General features: G+C 39.2%; 1 protein-coding gene across 1 annotated transcript in view; it reads left to right on the top strand.

The window, feature by feature from the left end:
• ADGRV1 (adhesion G protein-coupled receptor V1) overlaps nt 1–26,019 on the top strand; it is a 1,190,013-nt gene that overhangs the window by 417,158 nt on the left and 746,836 nt on the right. The window contains 2 exon segments of the mRNA XM_053699719.1: nt 11,355–11,617; nt 13,165–13,340. Of these exon segments, the coding sequence (XP_053555694.1) occupies nt 11,355–11,617; nt 13,165–13,340 (439 nt within the window).

Raw genomic sequence — 26,019 nt, forward strand, 5'->3', positions numbered from 1 at the left:
GATTCTCGTTTCAGTACTGGTTTGGCTTTCTACTACATGTAGATGAGTGTCCTGGGTAAGTAAGTCTTATTTTTGTGACACTCTAAGCTATGGTTGGGCACTTTTATATAAAGTTCTAAATATTTGTGTTTAAACATTTATTTGCCTTGATTCAGGATGTTCAATATTCCTTATTTCAGACAGTCAGTTTCATTATTTGGGATAATGCATTTGAATAATCATTTTTTTCTTACTTTAAAATTTGACTTTTTCCCTGTGGGCTGTTAAGCTCGCGGGCGCTGAAAATGCTTCATTTTATTGCATCATTCTTGGCGCTGACTTTTTTGGCGCAAAAAATTTTCTTTGTTATTTCCGGCGTCATACTTGTCACCGGAAGTTGCGTCATTTTTTGACGTTTTTGCGCCAAAAATGTCGGCGTTACCGGATGTGGCGTAATTTTTTGGCGCTAAAAGCATTTAGGCGCCAAATAATGTGGGCATCTTTTTTTTGCGCTAAAAAATATGGGCGTCATTATTGTCTCCACATTATTTAAGTATTATTGTTTATTTGCTTCTGGTTGCTAGAAGCTTGTTCACTGGCATTTTTTCCCATTCCTGAAACTGTCATTTAAGGAATTTGATCAATTTTGCTTTATATGTTGTTTTTTCTATTACATATTGCAAGATGTCTCAGATTGACCCTGAATCAGAAGATACTTCTGGAAAATCGCTGCCTGATGCTGGACCTACCAAAGTTAAGTGTATTTGCTGTAAACTTATGGTATCTGTTCCTCCAGCTGTTGTTTGTAATGAATGTCATGACAAACTTGTTAATGCAGATAATATTTCCTTTAGTAATGTTAAATTACCTGTTGCTGTTCCATCAACATCTAATACTCAGAGTGTTCCTGTTAACATAAGAGATTTTGTTTCTAAATCCATTAAGAAGGCTATGTCTGTTATTCCTCCTTCTAGTAAACGTAAAAGGTCTTTTAAAACTTCTAATTTTTCATATGAATTTTTAAATGAACATCATCATTCTGATTCTGATAATGTTTCCTCTGGTTCAGAGGATTCTGTTTCAGAGGTTGATGCTGATAAATCTTCATATTTATTCAAAATGGAATTTATTCGTTCTTTACTTAAAGAAGTTTTAATTGCATTAGAAATAGAGGATTCTGGTCCTCTTGATACTAAATCTAAACTTTTAAATCTCCTGTAGTTATTCCAGAAGTCTTTCCTGTCCCTGATGCTATTTCTGAAGTAATTTCCAGGGAATGGAATAATTTGAGTAATTATTTTACTCCTTCTAAACGTTTTAAGCAATTATATCCTGTGCCATCTGACAGATTAGAGTTTTGGGACAAAATCCCTAAGGTTGATGGGGCTATCTCTACTCTTGCTAAACGTACTACTATTCATACGGCAGATAGTACTTCCTTTAACCCCTTAGTGACCAGAGCACTTTTCCATTTTCTGTCCGTTTGGGACCAAGGCTATTTTTACATTTTTGCGGTGTTTGTGTTTAGCTGTAATTTTCTTCTTACTCATTTACTGTACCCACACATATTATATACCGTTTTTCTCGCCATTAAATGGACTTTCTAAAGATACCATTATTTTCATCATATCTTATAATTTACTATAAAAAAAATTATAAAATATGAGGAAAAAATGGAAAAAAACACACTTTTTCTAACTTTGACCCCCAAAATCTGTTACATATCTAAAACCACCAAAAAACACCCATGCTAAATAGTTTCTAAATTTTGTCCTGAGTTTAGAAATACCCAATGTTTACATGTTCTTTGCTTTTTTTGCAAGTTATAGGGCCATAAATACAAGTAGCACTTTGCTATTTCCAAACCATTTTTTTCCAAAATTAGCGCTAGTTACATTAGAACACTGATATCTTTCAGGAATCCCTGAATATCCCTTGACAAGTATATATTTTTTTTTAGTAGACATCCCAAAGTATTGATCTAGGCCAATTTTGGTATATTTCATACCACCATTTCACCGCCAAATGCGATCAAATACAAAAAATTGTTCACTTTTTCACAAATTTTTTCACAAACTTTAGGTTTCTCACTGAAATCATTTACAAACAGCTTGTGCAATTATGGCATAAATGGTTGTAAATTCTTCTCTGGGATCCCCTTTGTTCAGAAATAGCACACATATATGGCTTTGGCGTTGCTTTTTGGTAATTAGAAGGCCGCTAAATGCCACTGCGCACCACAAGTGTATCATGCCCAGCAGTTAAGGGGTTAATTAGGGAGCTTTTAGGGAGCTTGTAGGGTTAATTTTAGCTTTAGTGTAGTGTAGTAGACAACCCCAAGTATTGATCTAGGCACATTTTGGTATATTTCATGCCACCATTTCACCGCCAAATGCGATCAAATTAAAAAAAACGTAAAATTTTTCACAATTTTAGGTTTCTCACTGAAATCATTTACAAACAGCTTGTGCAATTATGGCACAAATGGTTGTAAATGCTTGTCTGGGATCCCCTTTGTTCAGAAATAGCAGACATATATGACTTTGGCGTTGCTTTCTGGTAATTAGAAGGCCACTAAATCCTGTTGCGCCTCACACGTGTATTATGGCTAGCAGTGAAAGGGTTAATTAGGGAGTTTGTAGTTAGCTTGCAGGGTTAATTTTAGCTTTAGTGTAGAGATCAGCCTCCCATCTGACACATCCCACCCCCTGATCCCTCCCAAACAGCTCCCTTCCCTCCCCCACCCCACAATTGTCCCCGCCATCTTAAGTACTGGCAGAAAGTCTGCCAGTACTAAAATAAAAGGGTTTTTAAAAAAAAATGAAATTTTTTTTAGCATATTTACATATGCTACTGTGTAGGATCCCCCCCTTAGCCCCCAACCTCCCTGATCCCCCCCAAAACCGCTCTCTAACCCTCCCCTCTGCCTTATTGGGGGCCATCTTGGGTACTGGCAGCTGTCTGCCAGTACCCAGTTTACAATAAAAAGTGCTTTTTTTGGGTTTTTTTTGTTTTTTTCTGTAGTGTAGCTTCCCCCAACCCCCCACCCCCCACAAACAAACCCCCACCACCTTGCTGATTGTTTGGATTTTATTTTTTATTATATTTTTTATTTCCCCATTTTCTGCAGTGTAGCGGTTCCCACCCGCTCCCTCCCCGTGCACGCGCCCGTGCGCGCCCCCAGCCACCCCCGCCCATGATCCCGCCCCCCTTCAGATCCACATGGCCATCGATGGCCGCCACCCGCCTCCCGGTCCGGCTCCCACCCACCAACGCAGGTAGCCATCGATCTCCGGTGCAGAGAGGGCCACAGAGTGGCTCTCTCTGCACCGGATGACTTAAAAAGGTTATTGCAGGATGCCTCCATATCGAGGCATCACTGCAATAACCGGAAAGCAGCTGGAAGCGAGCAGGATCGCTTCCAGCTGCTTTCCACACTGAGGACGTGCAGGGTACGTTCTCAGGCATTAACTGCCTTTTTTCTGAGGACGTACCCTGCACGTCCTCAGTCGTTAAGGGGTTAAGGATCCTTTAGATAGGAAAATTGAATCCTTTCTAAGAAAAGCTTACTTATGTTCAGGTAATCTTTTTAGACCTGCTATATCTTTAGCGGATGTTGCTGCAGCTTCAACTTTTTGGTTAGAAGCTTTAGCGCAACAAGTAACAGATCATAATTCTCATAGCATTGTTAATCTTCTTCAACATGCTAATAATTTTATTTGTGATGCCATCTTTGATATCATTAGGGTTGATGTCAGGTATATGTCTCTAGCTATTTTAGCTAGAAGAGCTTTATGGCTTAAAACTTGGAATGCTGATATGTCTTCTAAGTAAACTTTGCTTTCCCTTTCTTTCCAGGGTAATAAATTATTTGGTTCACAGTTGGATTCTATTATTTCAACTGTTACTGGGGGGAAAGGAACTTTTTTACCACAGGATAAAAAATCTAAAGGTAAATTTAGGTCTAATAATCGTTTTCGTTCCTTTCGTCACAATAAGGAACAAAAGCCTGATCCTTCCCCTACAGGAGCAGTATCAGTTTGGAAACCATCTCCAGTCTGGAATAAAACCAAGCCTTTTAGAAAGCCAAAGCCAGCTCCCAAGTCAACATGAAGGTGCGGCCCTCATTCCAGCCCAGCTGGTAGGGGGCAGATTACAGTTTTTCAAAGAAATTTGGATCAATTCGATTCACAATCTTTGGATTCAGAACATTGTTTCAGAAGGGTACAGAATAGGCTTCAAGATAAGGCCTCCTGCAAGAAGATTTTTTCTTTCCCGTGTCCCAGTAAATCCAGTGAAGGCTCAAGCATTTCTGAAATGTTTTTCAGATCTAGAGTTGTCTGGAGTAATTATGCCAGTTCCAGTTCTGGAACAGGGGCTGATGTTTTACTCAAATCTCTTTATTGTACCAAAGAAGGAGAATTCCTTCAGACCAGTTCTGGATTTAAAAATATTGAATCATTATGTAAGGATACCAACATTCAAAATGGTAACTTTAAGGACTATTCTGCCTTTTGTTCAGCAAGGGCATTATATGTCCACAATAGATTTACAGGATGCATATCTGTATATTCCGATTCATCCAGATCACTATCAGTTTCTGAGATTCTCTTTCCTAGACAAGCATTACCAGTTTGTGGCTCTGCCGTTTGGCCTAGCAACAGCTCCAAGGATTTTTACAAAGGTTCTAGGTGCCCTTCTATCTGTAATCAGAGAACAGGGTATTGTGGTATTTCCTTATTTGGACGATATCTTGGTACTTGCTCAGTCTTCACATTTAGCAGAATCTCATACGAATCGACTTGTATCGTTTCTTCAAGAACATGGTTGGAGGATCAATTTACCAAAGAGTTCATTGATTCCTCAGACAAGGGTAACCTTTTTAGGTTTCCAGATAGATTCAGTGTCCATGACTCTGTCTCTGACAGACAAGAGACGGCTAAAATTGGTTTCAGCTTGTCGAAACCTTCAATCACAATCATTCCCTTCGGTAGCCTTATGCATGGAAATTCTAGGTCTTATGACTGCTGCATCGGACGCGATCCCCTTTGCTCGTTTTCACATGCGACCTCTTCAGCTTTGTATGCTGAACCAGTGGTGCAGGGATTATCCAAAGATATCTCAATTAATATCTTTAAAACCGATTGTACGACACTCTCTGACTTGGTGGACAGACCACCATCGTTTAGTTCAGGGGGCTTCTTTTGTTCTTCCAACCTGGACTGTGATTTCAACAGATGCAAGTCTGACAGGTTGGGGAGCTGTTTGGGGGTCTCTGACAGCACAAGGGGTTTGGGAATCTCAGGAGGTGAGATTACCGATCAATATTTTGGAACTCCGTGCAATTTTCAGAGCTCTTCAGTCATGGCCTCTTCTAAAGAGAGAGTCGTTCATTTGTTTTCAGACGGACAATGTCACGACTGTGGCATATGTCAATCATCAAGGAGGGATTCACAGTCCTCTGGCTATGAAAGAAGTATCTCGAATATTGGTATGGGCGGAATCCAGCTCCTGTCTAATTTCTGCGGTCCATATCCCAGGTATAGACAATTGGGAAGCGGATTATCTCAGTCGCCAAACGTTACATCCGGGCGAATGGTCTCTTCACCCAGAGGTATTTCTTCAGATTGTTCAAATGTGGGGACTTCCAGAAATAGATCTGATGACTTCTCATCTAAACAAGAAACTTCCCAGGTATCTGTCCAGATCCAGGGATCCTCAGGCGGAGGCAGTGGATGCATTGTCACTTCCTTGGAAGTATCATCCTGCCTATATCTTTCCGCCTCTAGTTCTTCTTCCAAGAGTAATTTCCAAGATTCTAAAGGAGTGCTCGTTTGTTCTGCTGGTGGCTCCAGCATGGCCTCACAGGTTTTGGTATGCACATCTTGTCCGGATGGCCACTTGCCAACCGTGGACTCTTCCGTTAAGACCAGACCTTCTATCGCAAGGTCCTTTTTTCCATCAGGATCTCAAATCCTTAAATTTGAGGGTATGGAGATTGAACGCTTGATTCTCAGTCATAGAGGTTTCTCTGACTCTGTGATTAATACTATGTTACAGGCTCGTAAATCTGTATCTAGGAAGATATATTATCGAGTCTGGAAGATTTACATTTCTTGGTGTCTTTCTCATCATTTTTCTTGGCATTCTTTTAGAATTCCTAGAATTTTACAGTTTCTTCAGGATGGTTTGGATAAAGGTTTGTCTGCAAGTTCCTTGAAAGGACAAATCTCTGCTCTTTCTGTTCTTTTTCACAGAAAGATTGCTAGTCTTCCTGATATTCATTGTTTTGTACAAGCTTTGGTTCGTATAAAACCTGTTAAGTCAATTTCTCCTCCTTGGAGTTTGAATTTGGTTCTGGGGGCTCTTCAAGCTCCTCCGTTTGAACCTATGCATTCGCTGGACATTAAATTACTTTCTTGGAAAGTTTTGTTTCTTTTGGCCATCTCTTCTGCTAGAAGAGTTTCTGAATTATCTGCTCTTTCTTGTGAGTCTCCTTTTCTGATTTTTCATCAGGATAAGGCGGTGTTGCGAACTTCTTTTAAATTTTTACCTAAGGTTGTGAATTCTAACAACATAAGTAGAGAAATTGTGGTTCCTTCATTGTGTCCTAATCCTAAGAATTCTAAGGAAAGATTGTTGCATTCTTTGGATGTAGTTAGAGCTTTGAAATATTATGTTGAAGCTACTATAAATTTTCGAAAGACTTCGAGTCTATTTGTTATCTTTTCCGGTTCTAGGAAAGGTCAGAAGGCCTCTGCCATTTCTTTGGCGTCTTGGTTAAAGTCTTTGATTCATCATGCTTATGTCGAGTCGGGTAAAACTCCGCCTCAAAGGATTACAGCTCATTCTACTAGGTCAGTCTTCCTGGGCATTTAGGAATGAAGCTTCGGTTGATCAGATTTGCAAAGCAGCAACTTGGTCTTCTTTGCATACTTTCACTAAATTCTACCATTTTGATGTGTTTTCTTCTTCTGAAGCAGTTTTTGTTAGAAAAGTACTTCAGGCAGCTGTTTCAGTTTGATTCTTCTGCTTATAATTTCAGTTTTTTTTTTCTTTCAATTATAAGATTTAAACTTTATTTTGGGTGTGGATTATTTTCAGCGGAATTGGCTGTCTTTATTTTATCCCTCCCTCTCTAGTGACTCTTGCGTGGAAGATCCACATCTTGGGTATTCATTATCCCATACGTCACTAGCTCATGGACTCTTGCTAATTACATGAAAGAAAACATAATTTATGTAAGAACTTACCTGATAAATTCATTTCTTTCATATTAGCAAGAGTCCATGAGGCCCACCCTTTTTTGTGGTGTTTATGATTTTTTTGTATAAAGCACAATTATTCCAATTCCTTATTTTTTATGCTTTCGCACTTTTGTCTTATCACCCCACTTCTTGGCTATGCGTTAAACTGATTTGTGGGTGTGGTGAGGGCTGTATTTATAGGCATTTTGAGGTTTGGGAAACTTTGCCCCTCCTGGTAGGAATGTATATCCCATACATCACTAGCTCATGGACTCTTGCTAATATGAAAGAAATGAATTTATCAGGTAAGTTCTTACATAAATTACATAAATTATGTTATTTCCTCACATTAAACACCCTTCTTGATCCATTACAATCTGGATTTCACCCAAACACTCCAGAGAGACGACAATCATTAAGGTTACTAATGACCTAGTTACAGCAATCTAAATGCCTCTTCTCTCGGTTACTAATTCTTGATCTGTCTGCAGCCTTTGATACTGTTGACTGCCCTATCTTGCTCCAAATTCTCTTTGATATTTGTGGCCAGCCCTCTCATGGTTTACCAGTCTAACCGTACATTTAGTCTAGCCTTCTCTGGCGCATCCTAGACCCCTAAACTACTTTCTGTTGGGGTACTACAAGGCTTTAGGTTCCTTACACCTAGATTACGAGTTCTGCGTTAGCCTTAAAAAGCAGCGTTAAGGGGTCATAACGCTGCTTTTTAATGCCCGCTGGTATTACGAGTATGGCAGGTACAGGTGTACCGCTCATTTTTCTTCCGCGACTTTTGGCTACCGCAAATCCCCTTACGTCAATTGCGTATCCTATCTTTTTAATGGGATTTGCCTAACGCTGGTATTATGAGTCTTGGAAGAAGTGAGCGGTACAGCCTCTACCTCCAAGACTCCTACCGCATAAAAAAGTCAGTAGTTAAGAGTTTTATGGGCTAACGCCGGAACATAAAGCTCTTAACTACAGTACTAAAAAGTACACTAACACCCATAAACTACCTATTAACCCCTAAACCGAGGCCCCCCCACATGGCAAACACTATAATAAAATTATTTAACCCCTAATCTGCCGACCGGACATCGCCGCCACCTACGTTATACTTATGAACCCCTAATCTGCTTCCCCTAACATCGCCGACAACTACATTATATTTATTAACCCCTAATCTGCCCCACCCCAACATTGCCGCCACCTACCTACACTTATTAACCCCTAATCTGCCGACCGGACATCGCCGCCACTATAATAAATTTTATTAACCCCTAATCTGCCCCCCCAACGTTGCCGCCACCTACCTACAATTTTAAACCCCTAATCTCCCGCCCCCAATGTCGTATATATATTATAGTAAAGTTATTAACCCCTAAACCTAAGTCTAACCCTAACCCTTACACCCCCTAATTTAAATATAATTTAAATAAAATGAAATAAAATTACTATAATTAAATAAATTAATCCTATTTAAAACTAAATACTTACCTATAAAATAAACCCTAATATAGCTACAATATAACTAATAGTTACATTGTAGCTATTTTAGGATTTATATTTATTTTATAGGCAACTTTGTATTTATTTTAACTAGGTACAATATCTATTAAATATTTAATAACTATTTAATAGCTACCTAGTTAAAATAATTACAAAATTACCTGTAAAATAAATCCTAACCTAAGTTTCAAATACATCTAACACTACACTATCAACAAATTAATTAAATAAATTACCTACAATTATCTAAACTAAAATACAATTAAATAAACTAAACTATAGTACAAAAACCCCACTAAATTACAAAAAATAAAAAAATATTACAAGAATTTTAATCTAATTACACCTAATCTAAGCCCCCTAATAAAATAAAAAAGCCCCCCAAAATAATAAAATTCCCTACCCTATACTAAATTACAAAAGTAATCAGCTCTTTTACCAGCCCTTAAAAAGGCTTTTTGCGGGGCATTGCCCCAAAGTAATCATCTCTTTTACCTGTAAAAAAAAAAAATACAAGACCCCCCCAACATTAAAACCCACCACCCACACACCCCTACTCTAAAACCCACCCGATCCCCCCCTTAAAAAAACCTAACACTAACCCCCTGAAGATCACCCTACCTTGAGCCGTGTTCACCCAGCGGGGCCAAATTCTTCATCCAATCCGGGCGATGTGGTCCTCCATCTGGCAGAAGTCTTCATCCAAGCGGGACAGAAGAGGTCCTCCATTGGGCAGAAGTCTTCATCCAAGCGGGACAGAAGAGGTCCTCCATCCGGCAGAAGTCTTCATCCATCTGCGGCTCCATCTTCAAGACCTCCGACGCGGAACATCCTCCTCGGCCGACGGACTAACAACGAATGGCGTCCCTCGAATACATTTATTATAGTGGCGGCGATGTCCGGTCGGCAGATTAGGGGTTAATAAGTGTAGGTAGGTGGCGGCAATGTTGGGGGGGGGCAGATTAGGGTTTAATAAATATAATAAGGTTAGGAGTGTTTAGACTCGGTGTTCATGTTAGGGTGTTAGGTGTAGACTTAGAAAGTGTTTCCCCATAGGAAGCAATGGGGCTGCATTAGGAGCTGAACGCTGCTTTTTTGCAGGTGTTAGGTTTCTTTTCAGCCAGCTCAGCCCCATTGTATCCTATGGGGAAATCGTGCACGAGCACGTTTTTCCAGCTTACCGCTACCATAAGCAACGCTGGTATTGAGGTGAGAAGTGGAGCTAAATTTTGCTCAACGATCACTTTTCTGAGGCTAACACAGCCGTTCAGAAAACTTGTAATACCAGCATTGTTTAAAGTAAGCGCTGGAAAAAAAGGAGCGTTAGCTCCGCAAGTTTTTACCGACAAAACTCGTAATCTAGCCGTTAGTTTCTTAACCCCCATATCGACCAACGTACCCTATATGTTCGTGGTTCTTAAGGGTTTTACTAGTGCAGTTTTGCTGACAGTGGCAAAGATATGCTAGTACTACATTCCTCACTGCCGGAGGCATGCAGATATAGGGCATTCTTGCCGATATTGACAAGATCTGCGCTATTTCCATTGCATGAACCGGGGTGAGTTAATGACTGCTTATGTACAGGGTATGTTGGCAGTCATTATTAAGTGGTTAATAAAGACCCATGGTTTAATTTGTATGCTGATATTACCCAGATTCACCTCTCTGCACCAGACCTATCTCTTCTTTGCTAACTTGTGCCACTTTTTTAATATTTCATCCTGAATGTCCTCTCACTACCTTAAGCTAAATCTCTCCAAAACTGAACTCCATATTTTCTCCCCATCTTCCTAAATCTCAACCTATCTATAACTGTCAATAATAACATCATTACCCCAACCATCCCATGCCTAATGTCTTCTATTCATACTAGAGTCCGATCTTTGATTTACTCCTCACATCCATTCTTTGTTAAATTCATGCTGTTTCAACCATAAAAGCATCTCCATATATGCCCCCCATATCTCTGACCTGGTCTCCAGTTACCCTCCCTCTTGTCCCTTTCACTCTGCTCATGACCTCCTTCTCTTCTCCTCTCTTGTTACCTTCTCTCCTTCCCATCTACAGGACTTCTCCAGAATGACCCCTATGACCTTCTATGCCTCACAATTCACAACACTCTTCAATAGTTTTCAATGTTTCAAGAGCTCCTTAAAGTCTCTACTGTACATAAATGCATACAATGTCTAACTTTTTCTTACCTCTGTTTCTCACCTCTTTTGTCATCACCTGTCCTGTAGATATTCATTTAAGGTGATCTACAACTGAACAACTCTTAAGCATGTCCCTCTACCCATTTGCTTCTTATAAAGTCTACCATTGCATATTACACCGTTGTTTATAGCGCTTAGGAATCTGTTGGTGCTCTAAAAATTAACCAATAATCATCATCATCATCAATACTTCATTCCCTTAACACTGAAAAATAAACATTTAAGTTTAATTTTCAAATGTTCATTCTATTTGGCCTTCCCTTATTCCTATATGTGTGTTACCACTAAGTCCTAGGTAAACTTTTCTATCAAGTCATAGTATATTGGAAAAACTGTGTGTGACTAAATAGATAACATTTTGACATTCAATATAATTGATTTCCTTATATATCCTTTTCTTTTGCAATAGCGGCCATCACTATCCTTGCCAATGATGACGGTCATGGAATTCTGTCTTTTAATAACAGTGAACATTTCTTTCTGAGGGAGCCAACGGCTCAGTATATGACAGAAAGTGTTGCTGTTTTGTATGTTTTCCGTGATCCACCTCAAGGAATATTTGGGACTGTGACTGTTCAGTACCTCATCACAGGAGAAAATTATTCTGATGCATATGGTGACCTAAATCCCGTACAAGGGTATATTATACTGGAAGAAGGAGTGAGGTTCAAGGTATTAACAAAAAATGTGCAAAAAATAAAATTGTTTTGCAGCTCTGTGCCATTTTTCTGTCTGACTTTTGTCTATGAAGCCTACAAGGATTGCCAGGTGTCCATTAAACTTAATTGACAGTCGATTATTTTTACCAGTTGCCCAGTAAAATCTATATAAAAATGTTATGTGTTACTCTCAGAAATAGAAACAATATATTTTTTTTATGCAAACACAAAATAGATTTAATCGCGGGTTATGTGTCATATAAAGGGTATAATAAATTCTCTATGTGTTTTTAGTGTGAAAGGAGGGAAAAATATAAATCCCTTGTGTATTATAAGCAAAGAGATAAAATGACAAAAATATCATAACAATTTAAGCTTTGTGAGTTACTAGTAACCAAAGAAATAAAATCACTGGTGAGTTTTGAAGAATATATAGGCTGGGCTTAGGGGGGAAGCTGGGTAGGACTAAAAAAGATCCCTGAGCTTGTGAAATTCTATAAGAATGCTTGCCAGCCCTTTTTTTCTGCTGGAATGATACAAAGCCACTTTTTACCCTACCTTTACGCTAAGGGGCGTATACTGCATTTTCCTATGGAAAGAAGATGCACAACAAAGTGCACAATAAAATTTGTTATTTTAAAATCGAATTAACCCATTCACACAAAAATATGCAGAAAACATAATTGTATTGTTAAGGTGCTTCTAAATTCGTAACTAAATTTTTCACCAAAAATTGTATTTTATAAAAAAAAAAAAGGGAAATTTGTAGGTAAATTACACAGGAATAAGTCATAATAACTATGCACAGCGTAAATCATAATTTAAGTACACTGGATGCACACAAAAAAGCAAGAAATTTGTACTATAAAGTACAATTACAAATTGTAATTGTTGTATTTTTGTAAAATGGGCTGATTATGGGCATATATGAAATTTTCTCTCAAATCCCAGTGCAATTCTATAAACAATTTCGCACAATAGTTCTCACTTTTTTTCACCAAAATACTCAAAACAATAATTATTCTGAAAGGAAAACCTATGCATATGAAAATTACAGCGTGCTTAAGCTATAGTGCTTTGAAAACAGCGTAATTTCATTTGTTTTAAGCAAAATATTCCCCCTCTGTACTTTGCCCTCCATTGCAAACTTTTATCCTAGCATAGAGCTCTTATTATTTGTATGGGAGCCATCTCGGGACAGCCCCTTTTTTATAGAATTCTATGAGGGCTGCCCCTGCGAGTGTTGGCATGGAAATCCACGTCTTGACCAGCAAATGCTTTAGAATTGAGGCCTTAGGGAGGAGTTTCGTGGTGGGTCACCTACTTCCCTTCCCTGGACACGCACTAGTAGCCCTGTATTTATGTGAATTATATCTAGCAATCTTACATATTACACAGCAGTCTGATGCTTTCTAACCAGATGGATATTTGTTGCATTCATATGAAAATAGTGATGTTGAAGTGTTAGAATCTTTTGCAGGGAAGGCTTTATTGCTGCTATTTCTCTGTCATGTAAATATTATCTTAATAAAAAAGTAATCATTTTGTTTCCTTATGCAGACTCTAGAAATTACTGCTTTACTAGATGAAGAACCTGAGATGGATGAACATTTTGTTGTCACACTCTCTAACCCTACAGGAGGGGCAAGATTAGGCACTAGATTACACACAAATATAACTGTGTTGCAGAATCAAGCACCACAAGGGCTTTTCAGTATTTTCCCAACAAGTAACAGGTATGTGATTATTTTTTTTCTTAACACAGTGGCTCCCATTCCAATCCATCATGATAAAATGTATATTCATCATTGACTTTTCTATGGCATTGCAATCCATTTGAATTAGTAATGCCACCCAAAATGCAAACAACTACAAATTACAAACAGAAACTTGCTTTCTTACACGTAAATCTTGTAAATATTTCAAAATAAAAGTTTATATAAAATGTTTTTATTTAGCTGTTGTGTGTATTTGAGTCTGTGGGGATTCACAGGCTTTCACAGAAGCACAATGTTTATGGTTGTTGTGAAAATAATTTGCATTGTTTGTCAAATTAGTATTAATTTTAAATAATTTAGCTTAAAGGGACGGTAAAGTCAAAATTAAACTTTCATGATTCAGGTACGGCAAGCGATTTTGCTTTGTTCTCTGGATATTCTTTGTTGAAAGCTAAGTCTAGGTAGACTTAAATGCCCTGGAAGACAGCCTTTTATCTCAGTAATTTTTGACCATTTTTGTACAGTTAGACACTGCTAGTTCATATGTGCCATATAGATAACATTGTGTTCACTCCCGTGGAGTTATTTATGAGTCAGCACTGAAGGGGCTACAATGCATGTCTGTCAAAAGAACTGAAAAAAGGGGGCAGTCTGCAGGTGCTTAGATACAAGGTTATCACAGAGGTGAACAGTGTATTAATATAACTCTGTTATGCAACATGGAGAATGGCTAATAAAGGGATTATCTATCTTTTAAAACAATAAAAATGTTTGTGCACTGTCAGAAAAAATGTGCAAAAATGGTACCTTTAGGGGTACAACAGCTTGTCACTGGGGCAGTACCCTGAAAGGTACAACTGCTGTACCCTTTAAAATGGGTACAAATCGGTACCCTTGCAGATTGTACCTTTCAAAGGCAAATATGTACCTTTGGTGACTAGATTGGACCTCAGTTTTATGGTACCATATTGTACCCTTAAAAAATGGTGCAAATTTGGCCTTTTAAGGGTACTGCCCCAGTGACCAGCCCTTTGTATCTCATGATGGCAAATTTGTACTCAACACAGCATATTACAAATGTTGTTCCATTAAATTTTATATATAACATTCAAATATGCATTCACTTAATGTGTACTTTTTCCGACAGTATTACAATAGTCACATCACACTGCAGCTTTAAAAAAAAGTTTGTATACTTAACTGTAACCATGTAGCAATTCCAAAGAATTCTGCAGAACCACCTGATTGAGCCAGGCTAAAGAACCAGTTCCAAAAATAGCTACTCAATGATTGTGATTTATATCACTCTGTACTAGACTCTAAAAATACCTCATTTAATTGAGGGTGACATGCCACATAAAATATAAACATATAGAAAACATATAGAAAACAACATAATAATCAAATATAACACTAACGAAAAGAAGGGGGATTCGGGGGAGGGATAAACGATAAAACTCAAACCATACATTGAATTGTTACTCTATGCAAAATATATGCAAATGAGCATATTTCCCCAATACACATTTTGGTGATGAACCTTCTACCAATAGATGGAGCTGTGTTACACGTCAATGAACTTTCAACCAACAGATGGCGCTATGGCGTGTTACACAATGTCCATGTATGTGACTGGGGAACGGTTACATTTTTTTTTTTTTTTTTTTTTTAAACAGGTTCTTAAATAGCTCTTGTTTATTTCATAGAGTTTAAAACATTTTTCTCTTGTTAAGTGTATCCAGTCCACGGATCATCCATTACTTATGGGATATTAACTCCTCCCCAACAGGAAGTGCAAGAGGATTCACCCAGCAGAGCTGCTATATAGCTCCTCCCCTAACTGCCATTACCAGTCATTCTCTTGCACCCAACGAATAGATAGGATGTGTGAGAGGACTGTGGTGATTATACTTAGTTTCATACCTTCAATCAAAAGTTTGTTATTTTATAATAGCACCGGAGTGTGTTATTCCTTCTCTGGTAGAATTTGAAGAAGAATCTACCTGAGTTTTTCTATGATTTTAGCCGGAGTAGTTAAGATCATATTGCTGTTTCTCGGCCATCTGAGGAGAGGTAAACTTCAGATCAGGGGACAGCGGGCAGATTAATCTGCAAAGAGGTATGTAGCAGCTTATTATTTTCTGACAATGGAATTGATGAGAAAATTCTGCCATACCGATATAATGTAAACTCAGCCTTAAATGCAGTAGCAGCAACTGGTATCAGGCTGTCATGTATGTATATTTTACACTTCAGTATTCTGGGGAATGGCACTTCACTGGAATTATACTGTATGCATAAAACTTTAGCCTAATTTGCAGGGACTAGCAACAGGCTTTTTAATAACACTCAATTTATTAATGTTAAACGTTTTTTGCTGGCATGTAAAATCGTTTAATTTTCTGAGGTACTGGGTGAAAAAATGTTTTGGGCACTATTTTTTTCCACTTGGCAGTCGTTTTATTTAATTTATGACAGTTTACTGATCTCTCTCACTGTTATGTGTGAGGGGGAGATTCAGTCAGAAGTTTATTGTCTTCCCTGCATGATCCGGTTCATCTCTACAGAACTCAGGGGTCTTCAAAACTTGTTTTGAGGGAGGTAATCACTCACAGCAGAGCTGTGAGATTGTAGTTGACTGTGATAAAAAAAACGTTTATTTCTGTATTTTTTTTTTTTTTTTTTTTCTGCTATCAGGGTTAGTTATCCTTTGCTAATGGGAGCAATCCTTTGCTAAAATTGTGTTTTTTACAAAGATTTGATGCTATAACTTTTCAGTTTATTAATTTTCAACTGTCATAACTTTTTCTGTGCTTCTTATAGGCACAGTACGTTTTCATGTCTGATTCAGAGGAAGATATCTGTGCTATATGTGCTAAAGCCAAAGTGGAGCCCAATAGAAATTTATGTACTAACTGTATTGATGCTACTTTAAATAAAAGTCAATCTGTACAAATTGAACATATTTCACCAAACAACGAGGGGAGAGTTATGCCGACTAACTCGCCTCACGTGTCAGTACCTGCATCTCCCGCTCGGGCGGTGCGTGATATTGTAGCGCCGAGTACATCTGGGCGGCCATTACAAATCACATTACAGGATATGGCTACTGTTATGACTGAAGTTTTGGCTAAATTACCAGAACTAAGAGGTAAGCGTGATCACTCTGGGGTGAGAACAGAGTGCGCTGATAATATTAGGGCCATGTCAGACACTGCGTCACAATTTGCAGAACATGAGGACGGAGAGCTTCATTCTGCGGGTGACGGTTCTGATCCAAACAAACTGGATTCAGATATTTCAAATTTTAAATTTAAGCTGGAAAACCTCCGTGTATTACTAGGGGAGGTGTTAGTGGCTCTGAATGATTGTAACACAGTTGCAATACCAGAGAAAATGTGTAGGTTGGATAAATATTTTGCGGTACCGGCGAGTACTGACGTTTTTCCTATACCTAAGAGACTTACTGAAATTGTTACTAAGGAGTGGGATAGACCCGGTGTGCCGTTCTCACCCCCTCCGATATTTAGAAAGATGTTTCCAATAGACGCCACCACGCGGGACTTATGGCAAACGGTCCCTAAGGTGGAGGGAGCAGTTTCTACTTTAGCTAAGCGTACCACTATCCCGGTGGAGGATAGCTGTGCCTTTTCAGATCCAATGGATAAAAAGTTAGAGGGTTACCTTAAGAAAATGTTTGTTCAACAAGGTTTTATATTGCAACCTCTTGCATGCATTGCGCCTGTCACGGCTGCAGCAGCATTTTGGTTTGAGTCTCTGGAAGAGACACTTGAATCAGCTCCTTAAGATGAGATTACACACAAGCTTAAAGCCCTTAAGTTAGCTAACTCATTTATTTCAGATGCCGTAGTACATTTAACTAAACTTACGGCTAAGAATTCCGGATTCGCCATTCAGGCACGCAGAGCACTGTGGCTAAAATCCTGGTCAGCTGACGTTACTTCTAAATCTAAATTGCTTAATATACCTTTCAAAGGGCAGACCTTATTCGGGCCCGGGTTGAAAGAAATTATCGCTGACATTACAGGAGGTAAAGGCCATGCCCTGCCTCAGGACAAAGCCAAAGCTAAGGCTAGACAGTCTAATTTTCGTTCCTTTCGTAATTTCAAAGCAGGAGCAGCATCAACTTCCTCTGCACCAAAACAGGAAGGAGCTGTTGCTCGCTACAGACAAGGCTGGAGACCTAACCAGTCCTGGAACAAGGGCAAGCAGGCCAGGAAACCTGCTGCTGCCCCTAAGACAGCATGAATCGAGGGCCCCCGATCCGGGAACGGATCTAGTGGGGGGCAGACTTTCTCTCTTCGCCCAGGCTTGGGCAAGAGATGTCCAAGATCCCTGGGCGTTAGAGATCATATCTCAGGGATACCTTCTAGACTTCAAATTCTCTCCCCCAAGAGGGAGATTTCATCTGTCAAGGTTGTCAACAAACCAAATAAAGAAAGAGGCGTTTCTACGCTGCGTACAAGATCTTTTATTAATGGGAGTGATCCATCCGGTTCCGCGGTCGGAACAAGGACAAGGGTTTTACTCAAATCTGTTTGTGGTTCCCAAAAAAGAGGGAACTTTCAGGCCAATCTTGGATTTAAAGATCCTAAACAAATTCCTAAGAGTTCCATCGTTCAAAATGGAAACTATTCGGACAATTTTACCCATGATCCAAAAGGGTCAGTACATGACCACAGTGGATTTAAAGGATGCTTACCTTCACATACCGATTCACAAAGATCATTACCGGTATCTAAGGTTTGCCTTTCTAGACAGGCATTACCAGTTTGTAGCTCTTCCATTCGGATTGGCTACGGCTCCGAGAATCTTCACAAAGGTTCTGGGTGCTCTTCTGGCAGTACTAAGACCGCGAGGAATTGCGGTAGCTCCGTACCTAGATGACATTCTGATACAAGCTTCAAGATTTCAAACTGCCAAGTCTCATACAGAGTTAGTACTGGCATTTCTAAGGTCGCATGGATGGAAGGTGAACGAAAAGAAGAGTTCTCTCTTTCCACTCACAAGAGTTCCCTTCTTGGGGACTCTTATAGATTCTGTAGAAATGAAGATTTACCTGACAGAAGACAGGTTAACAAAGCTTCAAAATGCATGCCGTGTCCTTCATTCCATTCAACACCCGTCAGTAGCTCAATGCATGGAGGTGATCGGCTTAATGGTAGCAGCAATGGACATAGTACCCTTTGCACGCCTACATCTCAGACCGCTGCAATTGTGCATGCTAAGTCAGTGGAATGGGGATTACTCAGACTTGTCCCCTACTCTGAATCTGGATCAAGAGACCAGAAATTCTCTTCTATGGTGGCTTTCTCGGCCACATCTGTCCAGGGGGATGCCATTCAGCAGGCCGGACTGGACAATTGTAACAACAGACGCCAGCCTACTAGGTTGGGGCGCTGTCTGGAATTCTCTGAAGGCTCAGGGACAATGGAATCAGGAGGAGAGTCTCCTACCAATAAACATTCTGGAATTGAGAGCAGTTCTCAATGCCCTTCTGGCTTGGCCCCAGTTAACAACTCGGGGGTTCATCAGGTTTCAGTCGGACAACATCACGACTGTAGCTTACATCAACCATCAGGGAGGGACAAGAAGCTCCCTAGCAATGATGGAAGTATCAAAGATAATTCGCTGGGCAGAGTCTCACTCTTGCCACCTGTCAGCAATCCACATCCCGGGAGTGGAGAACTGGGAGGCGGATTTCTTAAGTCGTCAGACTTTTCATCCGGGGGAGTGGGAACTTCATCCGGAGGTCTTTGCCCAAATACTTCGACGTTGGGGCAAACCAGAGATAGATCTCATGGCGTCTCGACAGAACGCCAAGCTTCCTCGTTACGGGTCCAGATCCAGGGATCCGGGAGCAGTTCTGATAGATGCTTTGACAGCACCTTGGACCTTCGGGATGGCTTATGTGTTTCCACCCTTCCCGATGCTTCCTCGATTGATTGCCAGAATCAAACAGGAGAGAGCATCAGTGATTCTAATAGCGCCTGCATGGCCACGCAGGACTTGGTATGCAGATCTAGTGGACATGTCATCCTGTCCACCTTGGTCGCTACCTCTGAAACAGGACCTTCTGATCCAGGGTCCCTTCAAACATCAAAATCTAATTTCTCTGAAGCTGACTTTGAACGCTTGATTTTATCAAAACGTGGTTTTTCTGAGTCAGTTATTGATACCTTAATACAGGCTAGGAAGCATGTTAACAGAAAGATTTACCATAAGATATGGCGCAAATACTTATATTGGTGCGAATCCAAGAGTTACTCATGGAGTAAGGTTAGGATTCCGAGGATATTGTCTTTTCTACAAGAAGGTTTAGAAAAGGGTTTATCCGCTAGTTCCTTAAAGGGACAGATTTCAGCTCTGTCCATTCTTTTACACAAACGTCTGTCAGAAGTTCCGGACGTTCAAGCTTTTTGTCAGGCTTTAGCTAGGATCAAGCCTGTGTTTAAAACTGTTGCTCCACCATGGAGTTTGAACTTAGTTCTTAATGTTTTACAGGGGGTTCCGTTTGAACCCCTTCATTCCATTGATATCAAGTTGTTATCTTGGAAAGTTCTGTTTTTAATGGCAATTTCCTCGGCTCGAAGAGTCTCTGAGTTATCTGCCTTACATTGTGATTCTCCTTATCTGATTTTTCATTCAGACAAGGTAGTTCTGCGTACTAAACCTGGGTTCCTACCTAAGGTGGTCACTAACAGGAATATCAATCAAGAGATTGTGGTTCCATCTTTGTGTCCTAATCCTTCTTCGAAAAAGGAACGTCTGCTACACAATCTAGATGTAGTCCGTGCCCTGAAATTTTATCTACAGGCAACTAAGGATTTTCGACAAACGTCTTCCCTGTTTGTCGTTTATTCTGGTCAGAGGAGAGGTCAAAAAGCTTCGGCTACCTCTCTCCTTTTGGCTTCGTAGCATAATACGGTTAGTCTATGAGACTGCTGGACAGCAGCCTCCTGAAAGAATTACAGCACATTCTACTAGAGCTGTGGCTTCCACTTGGGCCTTTAAGAATGAGGCTTCTGTTGAACAGATTTGCAAGGCTGCAACTTGGTCTTCTCTTCATACTTTTTCCAAATTTTACAAATTTGACACTTTTGCTTCTTCGGAGGCTGTTTTTTTGGGAGAAAGGTTCTTCAGGCAGTGGTTCCTTCCGTATAAAGAGCCTGCCTGTCCCTCTCGTCATCCGTGTACTTTAGCTTTGGTATTGGTATCCCATAAGTAATGGATGATACGTGGACTAGATACACTTAACAAGAGAAAACATAATTTATGCTTACCTGATAAATTTATTTCTCTTGTAGTGTATCCAGTCCACGGCCCGCCCTGTCACTTTAAGGCAGGTAATTTTTCCATTAAACTACAGTCACCACTGCACCCTATGGTTTTCCTTTCTCTGCATGTTTTCGGTCGAATGACTGGTAATGGCAGTTAGGGGAGGAGCTATATAGCAGCTCTGCTGGGTGAATCCTCTTGCACTTCCTGTTGGGGAGGAGTTAATATCCCATAAGTAATGGATGATCCGTGGACTGGATACACTACAAGAGAAATAAATTTATCAGGTAAGCATAAATTATGTTTTTTTTCTTTGTAATTTTAGTTAATACATTTGCTTTATGCTTAAAAGTTAACATCTTGATGCTCTAAATATAAACATTAAAATGTTAAGTGCTTGTTTGCTATTTAGAACCAGCAACACAGTATCATTGTATATATGGGTTATTAAAGGGACAGTCTAGTCAAAATTAAACTTTCATGATTCAGATAGGGCATGACAATTTAAACAACTTTCTAATTGACTTTTATCACTAAATTTGCTTTTTTCCCTTGCTGGTATTTTTCAAAAGCTAAACCTAGGTAGGCTCAAACTGATTTCTAAACCGTTGAAAACCGCCTCTTAGCTCAGAGCATTTTGAAAGTTTTTCACAGTTAGACAGTACTAGTTCATGTGTATCATATAGATAACAATATGCTCACTCCCATGTAGTTATTTTTTAGTCTGCACTGATTGGCTAAACTGCATGCCTGTCAAAAGCACTGAGATAAGGGGGCAGTCTGCAGAGGCTTAGATACAAGGTAATCACAGAGGTAAAACATATATTAGTATAACTCTGTTGGTTATGCAAAACTGGGGAATGGGTAATAAAGGGATTATCCATCTTTTAATCAATAACAATTCTGGTGTAGACTGTCCCTTTAAGTATTTTTTTTTTGCTTTGCCCACTTCTTGCATATTATTAACAACAACTGAACATAATTATTTTGCTGTACAACATGTATGTTGCATTCATTTTGAGTGACTGACAGTTATGTGAATATGAATAATTGAGGTGCAAAAATTATATCGACTTGCAGGGTTTGGCAGCCTTGAACCACCCATCCCCCTCAACCTTTTAGTCACACAAGTGATTGTACCTTTTTGGGGAGATTAAATGGTACAGACATGGATCCTTTGACAGTTGAAAACATATTTGTACCTTATTTACCGCTAAATGGTGCATATTAGTTCCTTAAGGTGTAATTATGATCCATTGAGGGTACAACCACAGCAGTTGTACCCTAAGTGTTCACAAACGGACCCCGACTGTACCCTTTATTCTGACAGTGTGTAGACTGTCCATTTAATTTCATGACTAACATTTTTTAAGCAGAGGCTGCAAGCCTATCATGATGTTTGAGTTAGGAACAAATTATACAGTTTAAAACTATGATTTGAGTTATCTTTTTCAGTTTATTATCAGAAAACAAAACAATTAAAAAAAAACAGCACTTTAGAGCACAAAAATGACTTTCAAGTGGCAAGGCTATTAAATTAGTTAAATCAAAAAATCACGTGAAAACTCATTTTTTCTTCTGCATGAATTGGAATACCAGTGATGCAAATAAAATAGAAAACCATGCAGAAAGTGGGTTTTCTAATGAACTCAAATTAATTTTTAAACTCCTTGCAAATAATTTTGCATTGATCTAATTATGGATTGAAGCAGACCTCATTGTTCTTTTGCAGGATATTCATTAAAAAAATTCTCAACTAATATAGTACATGTTTTTTGCAACATAATTATATTTAAAATGTGCATTGAGAAAAGTTAAACCAAAAGACCTAACTCACCCCTGTATAACAGGAATGTATAAATTACAAGAAAGATATTGAAGCTCATCACTTATGGGGAAGTTTACAAACATTTTTATATTCTATGAGACAAGTGGGCCCCTGCCCATTCAAAGTTTTAATGCATAGTGCATTGAGTGGGTTTTAATGGGATGTTCAAATTCAAGTCTATTCTAAATATTCTGAAAACCCTGCAATAGCCTATTCATCTAAAACTTTTAACATGCATCTATGCTGATACCCTGTACTATTTAAACAGTTTAACACCTCTATTTAAAGGGATTACATTTTTTTAATGAATAATGACATTTTTGCCTATGTGTAAAGGTGTTTATGCTTAGGATGATGTTTTGATGTTTTTGTGCACATTTTGAACAAATCAAAACTGATTAGAAATCTACAACAAAACAGCATTAAAGTGTAGTGTAAACATTCTAAACAGTACTGTACTGTAAAATGCAAAAGTTAAGTGAGCAGATTTACAAAATGGATTTCTTTCTACCCTTGAAGATTTTATCATGATGTGCCTTTGGCAAGTGATGATAAAATCTTGTGAAAGTTAAAAGAATCAGCAGAGAGAGCACAGTGGATCATCACTTTGGGGCTTTACAAACAAGAGGGTTAGGGCTAGCAGTGGCAGAGACTGAACTATGCAAACAGGATTGAGAGGGGACCTGCTCATGAGAGGGGTGGATTCGGTAGATGCAGGTCAGAGAGAGATAAATGGCTAGGAAAGGGTGATACATCTTGACATAGAACCTTACCAGGAAAATTAAAGGCCCATAAGGAGCAGAGCACAGTTAATACTGTGTCAAAAGATTCAACTTCATGGGTTGTGGAATGTGGAAATGAAAAATAGAAGTTGTCTGATCTCTGTTGCCTTGCTTTGCTTGATATATTGATCTGTGGAACAATATATTAGGCTAAGAAGGGTTTTTAATTATGATCTATTGAACTAGCTCAACAAGTATATTTATATATGTAACAAAAATAGTAATGGCAGTGCAAACCCAATGAGACTATGTTATGGTATAACCCGGATATCAAGGGTTAATACCTGATGAAAGATGCCTTGAATACGGGATCAGCAACACACGAACCCAGTTAATTCCCCCCAAACATGAGACCAAGCTCCATCTTGAGGGTAAACAGAAGAATGTGTTTTATTGAGGGCTCTATGCTAAGTATTTATGCAGGTCTCCCACCTGGTTGACACTCCCTAGGAGACCAGATGGGGGATTGGAAGAGTATAGTACATTAGATAGAGGGAAGACGCCCTTTTACAGGATACAATAGAATTACATTACTTAACCAAATAAACAATTAAACACTAGAATACAATGGAGTCCTTCTTGCCACCTGGCAGTCTGACTCTGGAGGTGATTAAACAATGTGAACGCTTATCACCTAAACTTAATTACAGTAAACAATAGCTGATGCCAGGAAACCTGTCTTCAGAAAATAGTTTTTCAAAACTGAACAAAGTTAACCCTTCCAGTACTGACAGAGGGGTCTGTCACTGACTATATTTATTTTAACTAAAGGACATAGATAACAAGGATGTAATAAACCTTGCATAGAAAGAATGGGACTTCAGCACTCTTTAATTAATGATAAACAATAATTTCTCTTGCAAGGTGTATCCAGTCCACGGATTCATCCTTTACTTGTGGGATATTCTCATTCCCTACAGGAAGTAGCAAAGAGAGCACACAGCAAAGCTGTCCATATAGCTCCCCCTCTAGCTCCACCCCCCAGTCATTATCTTTGCTGGCTCTAAGCACTAGGGTCTCTCTCGGGAGTGTAAAGTGAATGTGGCTTTAGAATTGTAGTTTTATTATCTTCAATCAAAAGTTTGTTATTTTAAATGGTACCGGTTTGTACTATTTACTCTCGAGCAGAAAAGTGATGAAGATTTCTGCTGAGAGGAAAATTATTTTAGCATGTTGTAACTAAAATCCACTGCTGTTCCCACACAGGACTAAGGAGTACCAGAAAACTTCAGTTGGGGGGAACAGTTTGCAGGGTGATCTGCAATGAGGTATGTTCAGTCATTTATTTCTAGACAAGACTGAGATAATGCTAGAAGACTGACAAGATCCCCATGAGGGGAGTGTAAGCTATGTTCACAGACTTAGTAAGGAATTGAATGCTTACATAATAGGGCTAATATACTGGTTGACACTTATTCAGGGAAATCGATTGTTTGGCTAAGGAAAAATCGTTTTGCAAGACACTTTGAAAGCCCTTTTGGGGTTTTTCTGGGGTTATTACCACATGGCTGTTTTTTAGTCACTTAGGAGTGATTTACTAGGCCTCACAGCTCCGGAGTAGAGTGGGAGGGGCCTAATTGCCTCAGATGCACAGTTAGAATTGCAGACAAGTTCATGCTGTTTCACATGGAGGGTCCTGCTGATGTTTGAGGGCCTAAAAGAAGCTATATTCCCCCACATCTGATCCCTAAGGGAAGGTAGGGCCACAGCAACTCAGCCTTAAATGCAGTAGCAGCAACTGGTATCAGGCTGTCATGTATGTATATTTTACACTTCAGTATTCTGGGGAATGGCACTTCACTGGAATTATACTGTATGCATAAAACTTTAGCCTAATTTGCAGGGACTAGCAACAGGCTTTTTAATAACACTCAATTTATTAATGTTAAACGTTTTTTGCTGGCATGTAAAATCGTTTAATTTTCTGAGGTACTGGGTGAAAAAATGTTTTGGGCACTATTTTTTTCCACTTGGCAGTCGTTTTATTTAATTTATGACAGTTTACTGATCTCTCTCACTGTTATGTGTGAGGGGGAGATTCAGTCAGAAGTTTATTGTCTTCCCTGCATGATCCGGTTCATCTCTACAGAACTCAGGGGTCTTCAAAACTTGTTTTGAGGGAGGTAATCACTCACAGCAGAGCTGTGAGATTGTAGTTGACTGTGATAAAAAAACGTTTATTTCTGTATTTATTTTTTTTTTTTTTCTGCTATCAGGGTTAGTTATCCTTTGCTAATGGCAGCAATCCTTTGCTAAAATTGTGTTTTTTACAAAGATTTGATGCTATAACTTTTCAGTTTATTAATTTTCAACTGTCATAACTTTTTCTGTGCTTCTTATAGGCACAGTACGTTTTCATGTCTGATTCAGAGGAAGATATCTGTGCTATATGTGCTAAAGCCAAAGTGGAGCCCAATAGAAATTTATGTACTAACTGTATTGATGCTACTTTAAATAAAAGTCAATCTGTACAAATTGAACATATTTCACCAAACAACGAGGGGAGAGTTATGCCGACTAACTCGCCTCACGTGTCAGTACCTGCATCTCCCGCTCGGGCGGTGCGTGATATTGTAGCGCCGAGTACATCTGGGCGGCCATTACAAATCACATTACAGGATATGGCTACTGTTATGACTGAAGTTTTGGCTAAATTACCAGAACTAAGAGGTAAGCGTGATCACTCTGGGGTGAGAACAGAGTGCGCTGATAATATTAGGGCCATGTCAGACACTGCGTCACAATTTGCAGAACATGAGGACGGAGAGCTTCATTCTGCGGGTGACGG

Source organism: Bombina bombina, chromosome 2, assembly GCF_027579735.1.
Source record: "Bombina bombina isolate aBomBom1 chromosome 2, aBomBom1.pri, whole genome shotgun sequence".
NCBI lineage: Eukaryota > Metazoa > Chordata > Amphibia > Anura > Bombinatoridae > Bombina > Bombina bombina.